Genomic DNA, 14,813 nt, shown 5'->3' with positions numbered 1-14,813 from the left:
TTCTTTGTAAAAGTTACAATTACAGGATGATGCATATTCTATCCTTGGGCTCATGTGACTTGGCTGATTCTAAGGATGACAATTTCATTCCTGGGCTCTACAGCACCACTGCAAAGTACTGTTCTCAAAGTACTGATACCAAGTAAGAAGCTTTTGAACATCAGCTTTTGAACATGCAGCAACAGCAAGTACTGACCAGTGTACCTAACATCTACTGTGCATATGCAAAACTGACATATAAGATCAAAACAGATCCAGGGAGAGGCCATGGCTCAATAAGAGCATCTGCTCTTCCTGCAGAAAGTCCCAGATTCAGTCTCTGCCATCTCCTGTTAAAAAAAGATCAGGTAGTAAGTGATGTCAAAGACCTCAACCTGCAGAGCTGCTTCCAGTCAAAGTACAGGGTACCGACCATGATAGACCAACAGTCTAAGTCAGAATCAGCAGCTTCATGTGTTCAGCTCATTTTGAATTAGGAATAAAATATTAAGGGACTAATAACAAACTGTGACATAGGGACTAGTAACAAACCATAATGTTATGGACAAGGGAACTTTGTGGGCCTGTTATTTTTTATCTACAGAGCATCACTAAACCAGAGTTTACCTTCAAGGAAGCAACTTACACTGAGTTCTATTATTTCTGAATAGACTACACCAGCTAATGGGGAGCAGTTCATACCTTTGCTGACTGGATCCTATTAGTTGGTCTGGATTCTGTTTATATTGTGCTTTACACAGTATAGTGACACTCATTTTTTTAAGCATTTTGTCCTCTGCCAGTCTCCTATAGAAGACTTGACAACCCCAGGGGGACAACCCTACTTGCTCAGAGATTATATATACTGAATGTTAATAATTGTATCATATTATTGTATGCATTTTATGGGAAAGTGCATAGTAGTCATATAGCTATTTATAAGTTGTGGAGTGAATACTACTGACATCGTTCTATAATGCATATATGGAGGGGAGAAATTGTGATGAAACTGAGTCTGAGTACTAAAACCTTTTCTGGGGCTCTCCCAAATCCTGATGCGCTGGCCCACCCCACTCAGCTAGAGAGAGTAGACCCTCAGGAATAGACTAGTTGGGATCTGCAGAAGGAGGGAGGAATAGGAGGAAATTGGTACATTATATATGACTATTGGCATTAAAAAAAACAAAAAAGCTCTATTTATATTGCTTGACTTTCTGTTCCGACTTTGTATAAACCAAACATTTCCCACCTTCTTCTTTGTACTCACCACTTATCTACCTCATGCAACTGACAAGAGTTATGAGCTCAAAAAGCTTAAGGTTTTGGAGGTCAAAAAAGCCTTTTGCTGTTTTCCTGACTTAGTTAGGCTGAAACTCACCAGGCTCAGAAGTGCCCTCCTGATTTTCTGCCTAACTGGCAACCATTGAAAGCAATGGACCAGCACCAGAAAACCAAACAAAGCTCCAAAAGTTAAGAAAGCGTTAGTGCAATTGAAACATCAGAAACAGATTTGTGTGTGGGATCTGTGTGTGTCTTATGTGCCCTCAAGTTGCTTCCGACTTATGGCGAACCTGTAAGAAAATCAAAGCCAAAATTCTGAAAAATTTAAAGTTTTAACACTGACCTTTGTTTACATGTCACAGAACAATACAGTATAGTGTAATAAAAATAACAAAGAAATTGTTTTGAGAATTGTGAGAGGTAGGACCAACTTAGAAATTCATGTTTTTTAAAAAAGTAATGTATATATGATCCTTTTCTTAAAAATCCCTTAACACAAGGCATTCCAGGCCTTGGTGAAGAGCTGGTGAAGAGGTCTCACCCTCATGACCCAAGAGGTTTTCCCCCCTTAGTTCTATTTTTTAACATCCACTCTGATGAAGAGGCCTCAGAAGCTTGCGCGATGTGTTGCGTCCTTTCTCACTGGGCGTCTGAACCATCCCCTGCACGGTTACTTGAGAGTAAATCCCACCGAAATCTCCGTGATTTACTTCCCAGTAACCCTGCCTAGTCTCGCAGCACGACTAAATGTAGACACCCAGATACAGTTAGCCACCCCCTGAGCAGACCGCGGGCGTCAGTAGGATACCTCTCCACCCGCCATTCAAAATGGCAACGAGGGCGGAGTCCGGCTAGGCGCGCTGCCGGGAACCCTCCTCCCTATCCTGGCCGCAGCGGAAGGGGAGGCCGGGTGTGAACCGCTTGTTGGGTTGATCAGCGGAAGCGCTGCTCAGGCTGAAGGAGGGCCGAAGCCGCTTGCGAAGCACAGGTCAGTCGGCGCCTGCTAGAGAAGCGCGCGTTTCGTCTCTATGGCTGGCATCTTCGGTAGTAACGAAGTGTGGCTTTGGGGGCAGCAGGAGCATCCCCCTCCCCTTCTGACAACGGGGTTTAACATTAGGCACAGGCAGCGATAATTAAGAAAGAAATGTTTCTGATCGTGGGCAGACAGACTACCAGCCCCTGTTCTCCTGCGTAGTGAGTCATTTTAATCGCCCCTCCAAGCGTTGACTACTGACTTGAAATCTTGCTACTATCGCTACCAGCAGTTTTAGAATAAAAACGAATGATCATGGATATGGGTAGAGATCGCTGTAACTAACCTACAGTCAGTTTTCTGGAATGGCCCCCTCTGGATTTAATTTTCTGAAGAAATGTGTGATAGCTGGTAGTTAAAATTGGCTGAAAGGACTTTGTTAGGACACTGAATCCCGTTAATTTTTCTGTTTAGAACGTGGGTTTCCTAGTTGTAATTTAGATCTTATAAAAATGGCCTTGAATACTCGGGAGGCGACATGAAGAGGTACTTAGAGAACGTCCCCCCCCCCCTACTAGTTTAGGGCATATGGCTCACGTTCAGTCAGCATCTTTTTAAAAGTTTTCAGTAGTGGGAGTAAGTACAGTAAAACAGAAGGGGACAGCAGAAGATTTCCTGTAAACTAATAATTGGAATATTTGTCCTTCATTCATTAAATATTATGAAGCAGCATTGACAATCCTGTAGTAGAAAAGCCCATGTTTAATTTAAATATGCATAGACTTCTGCCTAAGAAAAGCCAGCAGTGCAAAATCCAAAAGATGGGTCATAGATCAAGGAATCCCTTCGTTATGTGATTATCAGGGGCAAATTATAGAAATATTTGTCAGTTTGCTTGTATTTTGAAATTCCTGTAGCCGGTAATAAAATTTGACTTTGTAGATAAAATATTTAATGGACATTCTTTTTTTCTTTGCTATGGAGATGAATGCCAAGAACATAAAGATCAGCAGGATTTGAGTTCACTAGATTCAAATCCTACTCTTCTACTGCTGATCCACATGGCTACCTACCTGAAAAGAACATAAAGAATTCTGCATTTCATAGACAATTTGTGTTTGATAAGTCTAGGCATAGGCTAGTGATTATCTTACCCTTCAAATCTTAGGTCTGATTTATACATGATGCTGCAGGCAAGAAGAACTTCACCATACATACAGTGTTGCACATATCCAGTGTCTCTCATAAACTCGCCCTTCAGCCATTCCATGTGTCATGTTAACATTCCAAAGATAATCTTGATGTGTGTTGTGCTGACATGCTAACATTGTGTGTGTAATAGGATTGAATATATATATATATTGGTCCAGTTTAAACAAGATAGTGGGCAAGTGCAAAGTCACAACAGTCTTACCTGGCAATGGCGCAAATAAATCAGACCTGAGAATTCCATTGACCACTTTTAAGCAGAGCTTTGACCACCTGTCATGCAGCAAGTTTGAATGGAATGATCTGCCTGTGAAATGCCTGTTTGAAGGTTCCCACTAGGTTGTCCTGTGCACAGCCGATACATATTGGTGTATTACTGTGAAAATTACTATTGCTACTCACATCTACAGAGTGATGTCAGAGCAGTGATGCACATGAGACTAAAAATGCATAGCTTCGGGGAATGAAGAAACTCAAGCTGGGGCTGCCATTTTGGAGGTGAGAAAGCAGCAAAAACAGAAGTTCCTAGCACTAAGACTTTCAGTGTAGGGTACTGGGAATATCATATTTTGTTTTTGTCTTAGTGACTCAAGCTGTATTTTCAAGAAGGGGTTGTGGCCAAAATTGTGTCTAACCCTTTAGGATGCAAATACAGAATGCAGTCTCTACATGTGTGCAGTATGAAGCAAATAGATGGGAATATTGAGCATGTTATAGTGGATTCTCACTATTTTGTATCATGGTATGAGAGTAAAGTATATGTGGTTGTCTCTGGTGTGCAGGACATTTCTTATTTGTTGCTGTCTTCTTTGAAAAATGGAAGAGTGCATCGATATGAATGGAAGAGGCAACACAATACATGCTTGTTGCTTCCATGTATTGTAAAGATCTAAAAGATGAATGATGTTTCCTTCACAGCAGATGTAGTGTGCCTAGTAATGTGTACCTGAATACAGAATTTTGCATAAGAAGTTACCCTAACAGTAGCCCTTTTTCAGGCGTTAGGGTCATGTTTACCGGGAGCCTAGCAGTTGTGCACATAGGGAGATGGTCTACCTAAGTATGTAGTGAGGCTGAAAAATAAATGTATTGACCCTTTCAGACAAAGTGGTAATAGTACATATCGGGATAAGATCAGATGCAGTGTGTTCTTCCTATATGCATGGTAAAACATAGCTGCTGAAAAGGGCTAGTAATTCATGCAGTGCTGGAAAAGTGTTGGAGCAGCTTTCTTTCATTCTGGTCTCATGACATTTTGGAAACATCTCTAGAAAGAAAGTACCTCATTGCTGATTGATACTGACAGAACTTATCACACTGGAGAGCTAGTGTGGTGCAGTGGTTAGAGACTTAGACCTAGACTAAAGAGGCCTGGGCTTAAATTCCTAGGAAGGTTGCAGGGAAACCTTGGAGAGTCATCATTTCTCACTATAACATACTTCATGGGAGGTAAGAGGAGAAGATAGTGTAAACTGCTTTGGGTCCCCACTTGGGAGAAAAGCAGAGTATAAATATTGAATAAATACAAATAAAATGGGAAAGAGGTTACCACTGGAGTAAGGGTAGGATAAAATAGTATATTAATTGTTTAGATAGACTGGAATAGCATGAGTCTGACCATTGTGGGATGGCTGTCTCACTGTTCCCTGCATTGTATGGGTTGAAGTTTGACTCAAAGATGAGGTAAAATCTACTCTCTCTTTTTGCATGCATCCTGACAAACTATCTTAGGACGTTTTTTCTGGACGAAAGATGTTGCCTGCTTTCACCTTTGAATCTGAAAGCTGAGCTGCCAGAATTATGGATGCTGCAGCTGTCAGTTGTTTGTTCTGTGGTGATCCAGACTACCAGTATTTATTACTTTAAAAGAGGGAAGTGTTTGCTTTGTTAGAAGTTTGGGAATTAATCATGCATTTTAAACAAAGGCCCTCCAGACCCTGTAAATGATAGTAAGTAGGCATAAATTATTTCTGCCTACTTGCACAGTTAAGTTTTTCCAAAAAGGAGGCAGGACATATAGGCAACCTTTAGAGGGGGGATTAGAAAGCAGTTTTAATTGTATGTATGTAAGTGGTTAGTTTGTTCAATTTGGCTCCCCTGGTGGTCTTTGAAATCCATTTCTCTAAAGTATCAAATGTTTGGTCTCTGAAGTCCTGTAATGCTGCTTATGCACATAAAATATGAACTAGTTAGATGGAAGGTGCTTATTGCTACCCCTGCTGAGACAGTCCCATAAATAAGCTGTAAAAAATTACTGGTGCTGTGAAGTACAGAACAAAGGAAAGAAGCCCTTCAGAAAAGTTGTGCAGCAGTTAAATCGAAGAATTGTGGGGAGAATGTTCTTCCTCCTTCCTAAAACAGTAAATCTACCAACAAGAACTCCCCACCCTCCTTTGGGTAACATAATACACCAGTTGTTTAAAAAAATATGTGCAGCGGTTCTACATGTTGTTTTGGTTGGTAATAGTTGGCATAGCAGGCACCTTTCCTGGGGGAAGGGCAGGGTGGCTGTTCAGTGCCACCTTGGACTGGGTATTGATCGATTGCTTGGCTTTTATAATGCCCCAAGGTGTGTGAAAATTGAGAATATAAAAATAAGGATTCCTCCAAACCTTGTTTTCCCAAGTCAAGCCTATTGTTTGTTTCCTTTTTTCTGTGTCTACATCAGGTGACCGACAGACTCTCCAGAGGAAGGCATTGAGAATAAAGGAAAAAGATGTTGCCAAGGCCAAAGCCTGGGGAGTCCGAGGCAGATTTGTTGAAATTTCAGGAACAGTTCCTGGCATCAGAGGCTTCGCCAGCAGTGAAGATTGTAAAAAAGGCAGATAAGAGAAGAGGGGATGGGAGAGGTGGCGATGAGGAGAGACTTCAACTGCCCCATGACAGAGATGTGGTGTCTTTAGATAGTAAGTTTATTTCAGATTTATTTATGCCATGTTGAAAATCTAGAAGTACTTGGGATTAAAAAAAACACACCCTGTGTTCTTGTAAGCTGCAATATGTCGATGCAGTGGTTCTCAAATTTTAGCACTCAAGGGACTCCCTTTTTGGTTTGAAATAATGGTCCATGGACCCTCAAGCCCTCCTTGAGGGAGTACAACTTCCACACAGTGGGCTGCATCAAGCTGCACATTCCTTTAGAGTCCTGTGACTTCTCCTGTCCTCAAAACAATACAGTGAGACCTGCACTACTACACCTTAAAAGCAAATTTAAGTAAAATGTTTAAGCCTTGTCTGTACATAGCCAACCAGGTCTCAAAGGTCAGCTGACTCTATAGGGCCAGAACTCAAAAGGCTCAGACCCAAGTTTATATCAATCTTACCTCTTGATTGGAAGGGACTCTGTACCAAGACAGCAAGAAACTTCCTTAGAGTCTGTTCAAAAGGGATGGAAAGGGGCCTGGAAAAACTTTCAGAGCTGGCCAGTGGCCACTTAAGTAAAAAAAGGCCAGCACTGCGCAAGACTGTCCTTGAAAAGTGTTTGGACTTTATTTATTTATAGTTCATCTTTCTCACTGAGACTCAAGGCGAATTACAGTGTAAGTCAGTAGGATCAACAACTGAGACATTAAAAATACAATAGGGTATTCTTTGCAGAAATCTGAGAGGAAAACTTCAATTGGTGCACAATGCTGCAGCTAGGATGTTGAGTGGAGTGGGTTGTAGGAATCATACCACTCCAGTCTTGGACCATCTACACTGGCTCCCAATTTGTTTCCTGGCACAATTCAAGGAACTGGTGTTGACCTTTAAAGCTCTGTTTGACTTGAGACCAGCACACCTAAAGGACTGCCTACTCCTTTACAAACCTACCTGACTGCTACAGTCATCTTGAGACCTTGCTTTGGGTGCCTCTGCCTTCTGACATTCGGCATGTGGCAACTTGGCAGAGGCTTTCTTGGTTATGGCACCAAAACTCTGGCTCTCTGTCCCCAGAGAGAATTGCCTGTCCCTTTCTGTTACTGTTTTCTGCCAGTGGATGAAAACTTTGTTTCATTTGACATTCCTTCAGTTATACCTCCTTCCTACTCTGTTGTAATTGTTAATTTTATGTATTTGTTCATGTTTTTAGCTTGGTTTTAATTGTTTTAATGATGTGTTTTTTTCTTTATTATGCATGTTTTTATTAGCTTGCCTTGTTGACTTATTAGGGCAGAAAGGTGGAGTATAAATTTTGTAAAAAACTAAAATAATAAATAAACCTGACCTTCAGGTATTTATTGGAAAACAGCCTTGGCCATTATGGAAGCAAAGTGGCATCTCTTTGTCTCCGTGGTAAAACTATTTCCATTGGAAAATAGAACAAAACCCAGTTCAATTTTAAACGTGAACTAACTATGATGACTATGTTAGGACTGTATCCCTGTAGTACCAGACTGCTACTTAAGAGTTCCTAAGATTTAGCTATTTGATCCCAGCAGTGAATCAGCACATTTCTGCCTGAGTCTCTAAGGTGATCTGGAGGCCAAGTTGACTGGGGATGGAAGTAGATCTAAGAGCTTCTACGCTTTGAATGAAGGGAAGCCAATTCTTTACACTTACCATGAGAATAAAATGCCCCACCCCCATTTCTAGGAAACTAAGGGGCTCCATTTTTGCTTTGTTCTGATGGGCATGAGAAGAGCTCCCTGACAAAAGGTTTGAGGACCCCCAGGGGTCCCCAAATCCCAGTTGAAGAAACACTTTAAATAGCATTCTACAGCAGCTCTCCCTCACTATGCTGTGATTTTATAGAGACAAGGTTACTGATGTGAGAGCCAGCATGGTGCAATGATTAGAGTATCAGACTGGGATCTTCGAGAACCAGGTTCAGATCTCCACTCCACCTTCAAAGCTTGCTGGGTGACCTTGGGCCAGTCCCACACTCTCAGCCTAACCTACCTCACAGGGTTGTTGTGAAAATAAAATGGATATAAGCTACTTTGGGTCCCCATTGGGGAGAAAAGTGGAGTATAAATGAAGCAAATAAATAGTAGTCCATACTTCTGTTGATATTGTCCCTATAGCAGTTTTTTAGCCTTCACCTCTGTTATGTGACATGTCAATATGGGCTGGACATGCTTAGCTGCCATTGTGCTGTCTGAACATAAGTTGATAACCCCCTCTCATTACATATGATCCTGCCTAGTTTTCTGCATAAGCAATGGGGGTGTTATTTTGGGATTGTCCACTCTCATATCAGACTAAAATACTTCCCAAAATTCTGCTTTTTGGGGAAGGGAAAATAGAAGTGTCCCATAGGAATGGGAGAGGGGAATCCGTGAAAACCACCAGCAAACCCCACCCCCCCACTCACCGCATGTGGAAATCTAGGCAGGATCAAAGCCATTGTCTTTTTCTTTATGCTATATACGAAGGATGGGCATTATTTATGTTGCTTGTGTATGTTCTTTTACTTTCCCTTTTTTGCATGCACAGAGCACAAGAAGACACAAAATCAGATCATAAGACCAATCCTGCTTGATCAGCTCAAAGGTCCAATGAGCCCAGCAGCCAGGGAAGCCCAGAAGCTGGTCATGAAGTCAACAGTTTTCCTCCCCTGGTTTTAATTTAATTTATTCAATTTATAGTCTGCCCTCCCCCTATCAGTGGGCTCAGGGCGGATCACAACAAAGCTTAAAAACACACTACACAATTAATCAGCATTACCATTAAAAACATAAAATAGTACATATCATTCATTAAAAAAATATACTCCTGTCTTTGAGCCATTGGTATTCCTATGGCCTCTGGGCCTGGCCATTTCATTTCACTTTGGGGGCTAAGAGCCCTTAAAAGACACATCCTCTGTGAATTTACCTAATTCTCTTTGAAATGTATCTAAAGTAGTGATCATCAGATCTTGTAGCAGTAAATTCCATAGGTTGATTATGTGTTGCATTTTGTCTGGTCTGAATTTATTGCCAATAAATGACTCTTAAGTTCTGCATGAGAGGGCGGCAGCTTTCTCTATATGCTGTCTTTCATAAGAAAAATACAGTAACTTTTTGTACCTCTTTTTATTGGAAAAGGGTTCTGAAGTTTAGAAGTTTCAAAGCCTCGTAAACTCCAGAACTTTAGAGAAGCTTACAATGAATATGAATTTATGCATCTGTTTTATATATTGGTAGCTGTAAGGTTAATTCCTTTTAGTTGTAAACATGTTTATCTTACCTTATCTAAAGGTCAAGAGATGTACAATAACAGTATTAAAAACAGAATGATCTGGTAAAGCGCGTAAAAAGTCCAAGATGCCAAACAGAAAAAAAATCAGAATGCTGATCAGAAAATTCCTTGCAAAATAAAAAAGTTTTGATTGGCAACTGTTCCTGGTGCTTTCTGCATTTCCCCTGGGTAAGCCATGCTATAGGACTGGAACTATCACTTACGGGCTCTTGTGGTCCTGTTCCACACCAAGCATAGAAGACACTTCCAGCAGAGCTTCCTAGACTTGGTTCACACATGCAGGGCCAGAGAAGGAGGCAGCAAGCACTAAATAAACTGTGATATTTTAGACTGCAGTTGGTGGAGTGCAGCTTTGAATTTTCCTTTGTGTTAAATTACTGTCTTGGTTTGTTGTTTATGGGGTGTTTCTAACACAGAGGAGCATTCTGAAGTGTGATCTTTTGGAGCAGTGCCGTGTATTATACGTCTTCCAGTGTCTGCCACCTCATCTATTTTTGAAAATGTATGCACTGTATTTGTAGATACCTGCTTATGGCAGCTTACTAATAAAAAATAAAACAAGCTATGAAAAATAAACTGAACCCATTGAAAAGTAGCCAGGGCTTAAAAAGAACATAGAGCAGACGTTGAGCAGATCTCAAATATTGATATTGCTACAACAATTCTCAGGCCAGAAGCAGACCATAAAACAGTTACAACATAAACCCTGTACTTAAAAGCCTGAGTAAAAAGGATGTAATCGCTTGGCACCTAAAGGAAATAAGCTGTGCCAGATGAGCCTGAAGGGGAAGGGCCTTCTAAAGGCAAGATGCCACCACTGGAAGAGCCCCACCTCACCACTGCATTTCATGTATGTGTGACTGAGGCCCACTGGCAAATAGGTTTATATAGGGAGCAGCTCTTCTTGAGGTAAGAAATGTTATTCTCTAAATCATGAGTAGATGCTACATTTCTAAAAAGTTATTCTTTTAAATAAGGCTGTTTAGCTATCTGCTGCTAAACAGTCAGTTTCTACATTATAAGAACTTCTCAGACTCCTGAAATCCAAGTCTTCTGCTAGAGTGTTTGAAATCTTTCCATAGTCTGGCTTTGGAAATTTTAGGCACAATAAAAAAAGAAGTTAAATTTTGTGCATCCAAGGAAGCGGGCTGTAGCCCACAAAAGTTTATGCTTCTGTAAATCTGTTGGGCTTTAACGGGCCACAAGATCCCTGTTACTTGGATCCTGTGAATGTGTCCTGCATGCACTTTGCTTTAACAGGGCAGCTTGCTTCCTCTGCTGCTAAGATTTCTGTTTGTACTAGATCACTGGTTTTCAGTGAACTCCTGTGCAAATGGAAGTGTCAGCAGTAGAGGAAGTGACCTTTGCTGTGACTGGAGTATAGCGCATGCAGAATATGTTCATAGAATCCAAGCCTCTATGGGGATTTTTGCTGCAGCAAACTAACCTAGCAACAACATACATGCTGTGTGGTATAAAAAATTGCACCATGTTTGCAGTAATATAGATGGCCAAGTAATCTCATGGCAAAAAAATCTGACCACATGTTGTCTGTATTGGATCTTTGTTGGCATATGATCTACTGCAGCTGCCAGTTTAAATTACAAATTAGCATTAAGATTAGGCTGTAATACATCTGGTTGAAGGAAATCGTTCAGGAGTTTACTTACAATTGCCTTAGATTTTCTCGATACAGGGTGTGGTCCTTGTTTCAGTTCAGACACATTGCTTGCTAACTGCTATTGAATGAAGATCATGTTGGTGTGATATGAGAAACCAAAAGGGGCTTATCAGCTATTTTGTGCAATGACATTATCATTCCCTGCTTATCTTTATTTTAGTATCTATAGAACAATGGATGAACCGCACGAGTAACCTAGCATACCTTATACCTGGTTCATAGCTCATTCTTTAAGACCCTACATTATACCATTGCATATGTGGATAGCATCGGTAGATGTCTAATGTTCTGTGTGGTGTAGTGCCAGACAAGGATCTGGGAGACCCAGATTAGAATCTCCATTCTGTCATGGAAGCTCAGTGGGTGACCTTGGGCAAATCACACTCTCACAGGGTCGTTCTTGCGAAGGTGAAATGGAGAACAGTGTTGTAAGACACTGTAGTTCTTAGTTGCACAGAAATCCTGAATATAAATGAACACTAATATATTTTTTTCCTTTTTTGCTTTTTTTCAGACTTTCCTGATGTGCCCCCAGCTCTGACACCAGGTCCTCCAAAGAAATCCAAGGTCAGAAGTACCCATGTTCGCTTTGAGGATCCAGAGGAGCAGCTGGATCACAGTGATCAACATGTCACAGCGGTCCTCGGCAAAATAATTGTGTGTCATGTTTGTAGGACTTACAATAATAGATGATTAAGCATCTTGTGTTGAATGTTGAAGAATGCTGAATCCTGTGCTGAGTACCGTAAAAAACAAAACATTTCAATTCTTTCCCCAAGTAACCCAAACTTTACTCTAAGAGAGGATGAATTATATAGATTTGCTTGTTACCCTTTTTAGTGTAACCTCTTCTGCTTCTGCTGTTCTGGAGAAGGGAGCAGAAGCTTTTCAGGACCTGAACCTGTACTGCTGAACGCAAGTTGTCCTGTCCAGTATTGTCAAGTTGTTGTCCTGTCCAGTATTGTCAACAGTTTCTGTCTGATAGTGGCTATACAAGGCTTTAGTCAGGGGTTTTTCTCAGGCATCCTTGCCTGATCTTATCCAGAGATACCGGTACCTGGAGGTACTTCTGAACTGTAGCACCTATCCTAGGAGGAGGAAACTAAGGCAGTCTTAAACTATCTAAATAAAATCTCCAAGATTTGTCAAAGATTCAGATTGAATCAGTATGGCTGCCTTTTAACTTTTGTTGTTGTTGATTCAAGTCAGGCCTTGACATGCTTACCTTGTGATGCACATACAAAATGGAGAGGTGCTTTGTCAAGTATGAAGGATGCCTGCATGTTGATTTTCTCTGTTCTTATGTAAAGTACATGCAGATGATAACGGATTGCACTGTTAGTATGCTTGGGATGGGAAACAACAAACACAATTGTTGTATAAAGTGCAGCACTTTGGCTATGAATGATCCTTTCAAACCGTACCTTTTCCACAGTTAGACCTCTGTTAGTCAAGCAAATCTGAGAATATCTGAACTAGAAAGACAGAGTAGTTTGCAAAAGGGCTACTGTTTCAAGACTGAGGAGTCATTTGAATTTCTACTAAATCCAGGCCTAAGTCTAGTTTTGTATCTGCTGAGCAATACTAGCTCTTGGGAGAATGTGTATTGTAAGGAAATGAATGCTCAAATAGTATTTTTGCTTTATTTGTGATAGGAGCGTGACACAAGCACAGGAAATGTGACCATACCATTGTCCACTGGAGATGCATTTCCCAGAGTTTTTCACAGGTCTGAAATAAAAACTGAGGTAAGAAGCAGCTTCCTGTTTGCCAGGTAGCTCCCCATCTTAACAGGTATGTGTGTTATTGAGCTTAGCCACTAAATACTAGGAGAAGAGCTCCTGTCAATTACACACAGGCTTAGCAAACTGTGTGCTATGAGATACTTAAAATAACGGCTGTTGAAATTACTGTTGTAGGTCATGAGCTTGTCAGAAGGATGGGGCAACAATTGGCAGGGCTAGGAAATGAGCAAATAAGATAGAAGGAAAATACTGAGGCAGCCCAGTTAGGTTAGTCATTCTTTGGGAGTCTCTGCCATCCTATTTCTTGCTGGAGTTGGGGCTCTGAAGTCTTGAAGGACTTCTTGGCCTTTATCCTTGCTAGGTTCAGGTTGCTTGGGGGATCCATTTAAAGAATATGAACAGGAGGATAAAGGAGAAGACACTCTCAGAGTAAACAAGCTCTTAGAGTAAGATCATCATTTGTCTGAGGAACCTTTTTATTCTGGCAATTCCCAGAGAATGCTGAGACCGGACAAATCCCTTTCTTCTGGAATGAGGGCAGTAGTCCTGATAACTGCTTACCCTTGAAAAGATGTATCTTGTCAAATTGGGGTGTTGGGTTGGACACGATTAATCTCATATAGGTGTAACTTGACTTATTCAAGTGATGGTGGGGAGAAGTTCATAACATTTGGTTAGTTAAATAAGAATTTTTATTTCATTGTTCTGCTAGTATGTGCTGCTTGATGTACCTAAAGTCACTGCTTGACCATGACAGTCAGAACAATGTTGGCAATTAGAGTCTAGAAGGAGCCAGAGATTCCAGTCATTTCAGAGCTTCTGTTCTTTATGATTATACTGAGATTACAACTTCTTCACTCATTGCGTGTTATGAATCAGTATTAGAAATTACAAGTGTAGGACCTGCAAGGTCCTGTGGGGGGCTTATCATTTCCCTGTCCCCTACCATATCATCTTTCTTTTCCCTCCCCCCCCTCCCGCCCCATAGCCTCTCCTCATTTTCCTGCTTCCTTCTCTCTTTCCCATCCATCTACTCTGAAATTAAGCACTACAGTACATGGGCTGCTGTTGAACAGTAGCAAGCAGCCAGGCCTTGGAGAGTCATGCAAGTCATGTGGTCTCAAGTTGCCCAGTGGTAGCTTCTGGGCCTGGCCCCAATGAGTCCTTCCTCAAAGGCCAAAATGGCCCTAGAAAATGCTCGCCCCCTTCCCTTTTAGTGGCAGAAACCAAGCATGGAATATTGGCTGAACTTTTGTGGTTGCCTAGCAACAGCTACTAAGGGCATCTGGTTAAAGCTATAGGCACTCCTTTTATCATTTTGGGTTTTTTTTACCCCTCCCCCCAGTGTGTGTGTGTGTGTGTGTGTGTGTGTGTGTATTTTTAAATTATATTTTATTCAAAGTTTTCAGTAATTTTTTAAAACAACAATAACCAATTAACAACATAGAATATTACATACAACAATCAGAAAAGTACACCTCCTGTTACATGGTTCAATATTCATTATTCAGTTATTTGAGTAGCTGTAGTGTGACAAAGATATATAGAAAAAAGCTCTGTTAAACAAAATTTTTCCAGGTTTGGTTACTGCTTAGTGATGATCATATTAATGTGCCAACTGGTATCATAAGCATGCAAGGGAATAGAAGAGGTCATGTTTCCTGTTTGCATTTGTCATATTTTCATCTTTTGTTAAGTAATCTAGAATTGGGGACCATTGCTCCAGAAGGTGGGATTTACAGTTTTGGTTTTCTCTTTGGGCAAGTTGATCTGAAAGTTT

General features: G+C 40.9%; 1 protein-coding gene across 2 annotated transcripts in view; it reads left to right on the top strand.

Moving 5' to 3' along the window:
- Nucleotides 1–2,172: 2,172 nt before the first annotated feature.
- The window catches only part of RPAP1 (RNA polymerase II associated protein 1), a 65,750-nt gene continuing 53,109 nt past the window's right edge, over nucleotides 2,173–14,813 (top strand). For both annotated transcript variants that reach the window (XR_008596548.1, XM_054971962.1), the window contains exons 1-4: nucleotides 2,173–2,248; nucleotides 6,111–6,348; nucleotides 11,803–11,945; nucleotides 12,944–13,036. Coding sequence is in view for 1 of the 2 variants with exons in the window: in XM_054971962.1 (XP_054827937.1) it covers nucleotides 6,159–6,348; nucleotides 11,803–11,945; nucleotides 12,944–13,036 (426 nt within the window). In the remaining variant the exon portion in view is untranslated. The remainder of the gene's footprint in view (nucleotides 2,249–6,110; nucleotides 6,349–11,802; nucleotides 11,946–12,943; nucleotides 13,037–14,813) is intronic.

This window comes from Eublepharis macularius, chromosome 2, assembly GCF_028583425.1.
Source record: "Eublepharis macularius isolate TG4126 chromosome 2, MPM_Emac_v1.0, whole genome shotgun sequence".
NCBI lineage: Eukaryota > Metazoa > Chordata > Lepidosauria > Squamata > Eublepharidae > Eublepharis > Eublepharis macularius.
Note: the sequence above shows the minus strand (reverse complement) of the source record. Positions and strands in the feature narration are given on the sequence as shown.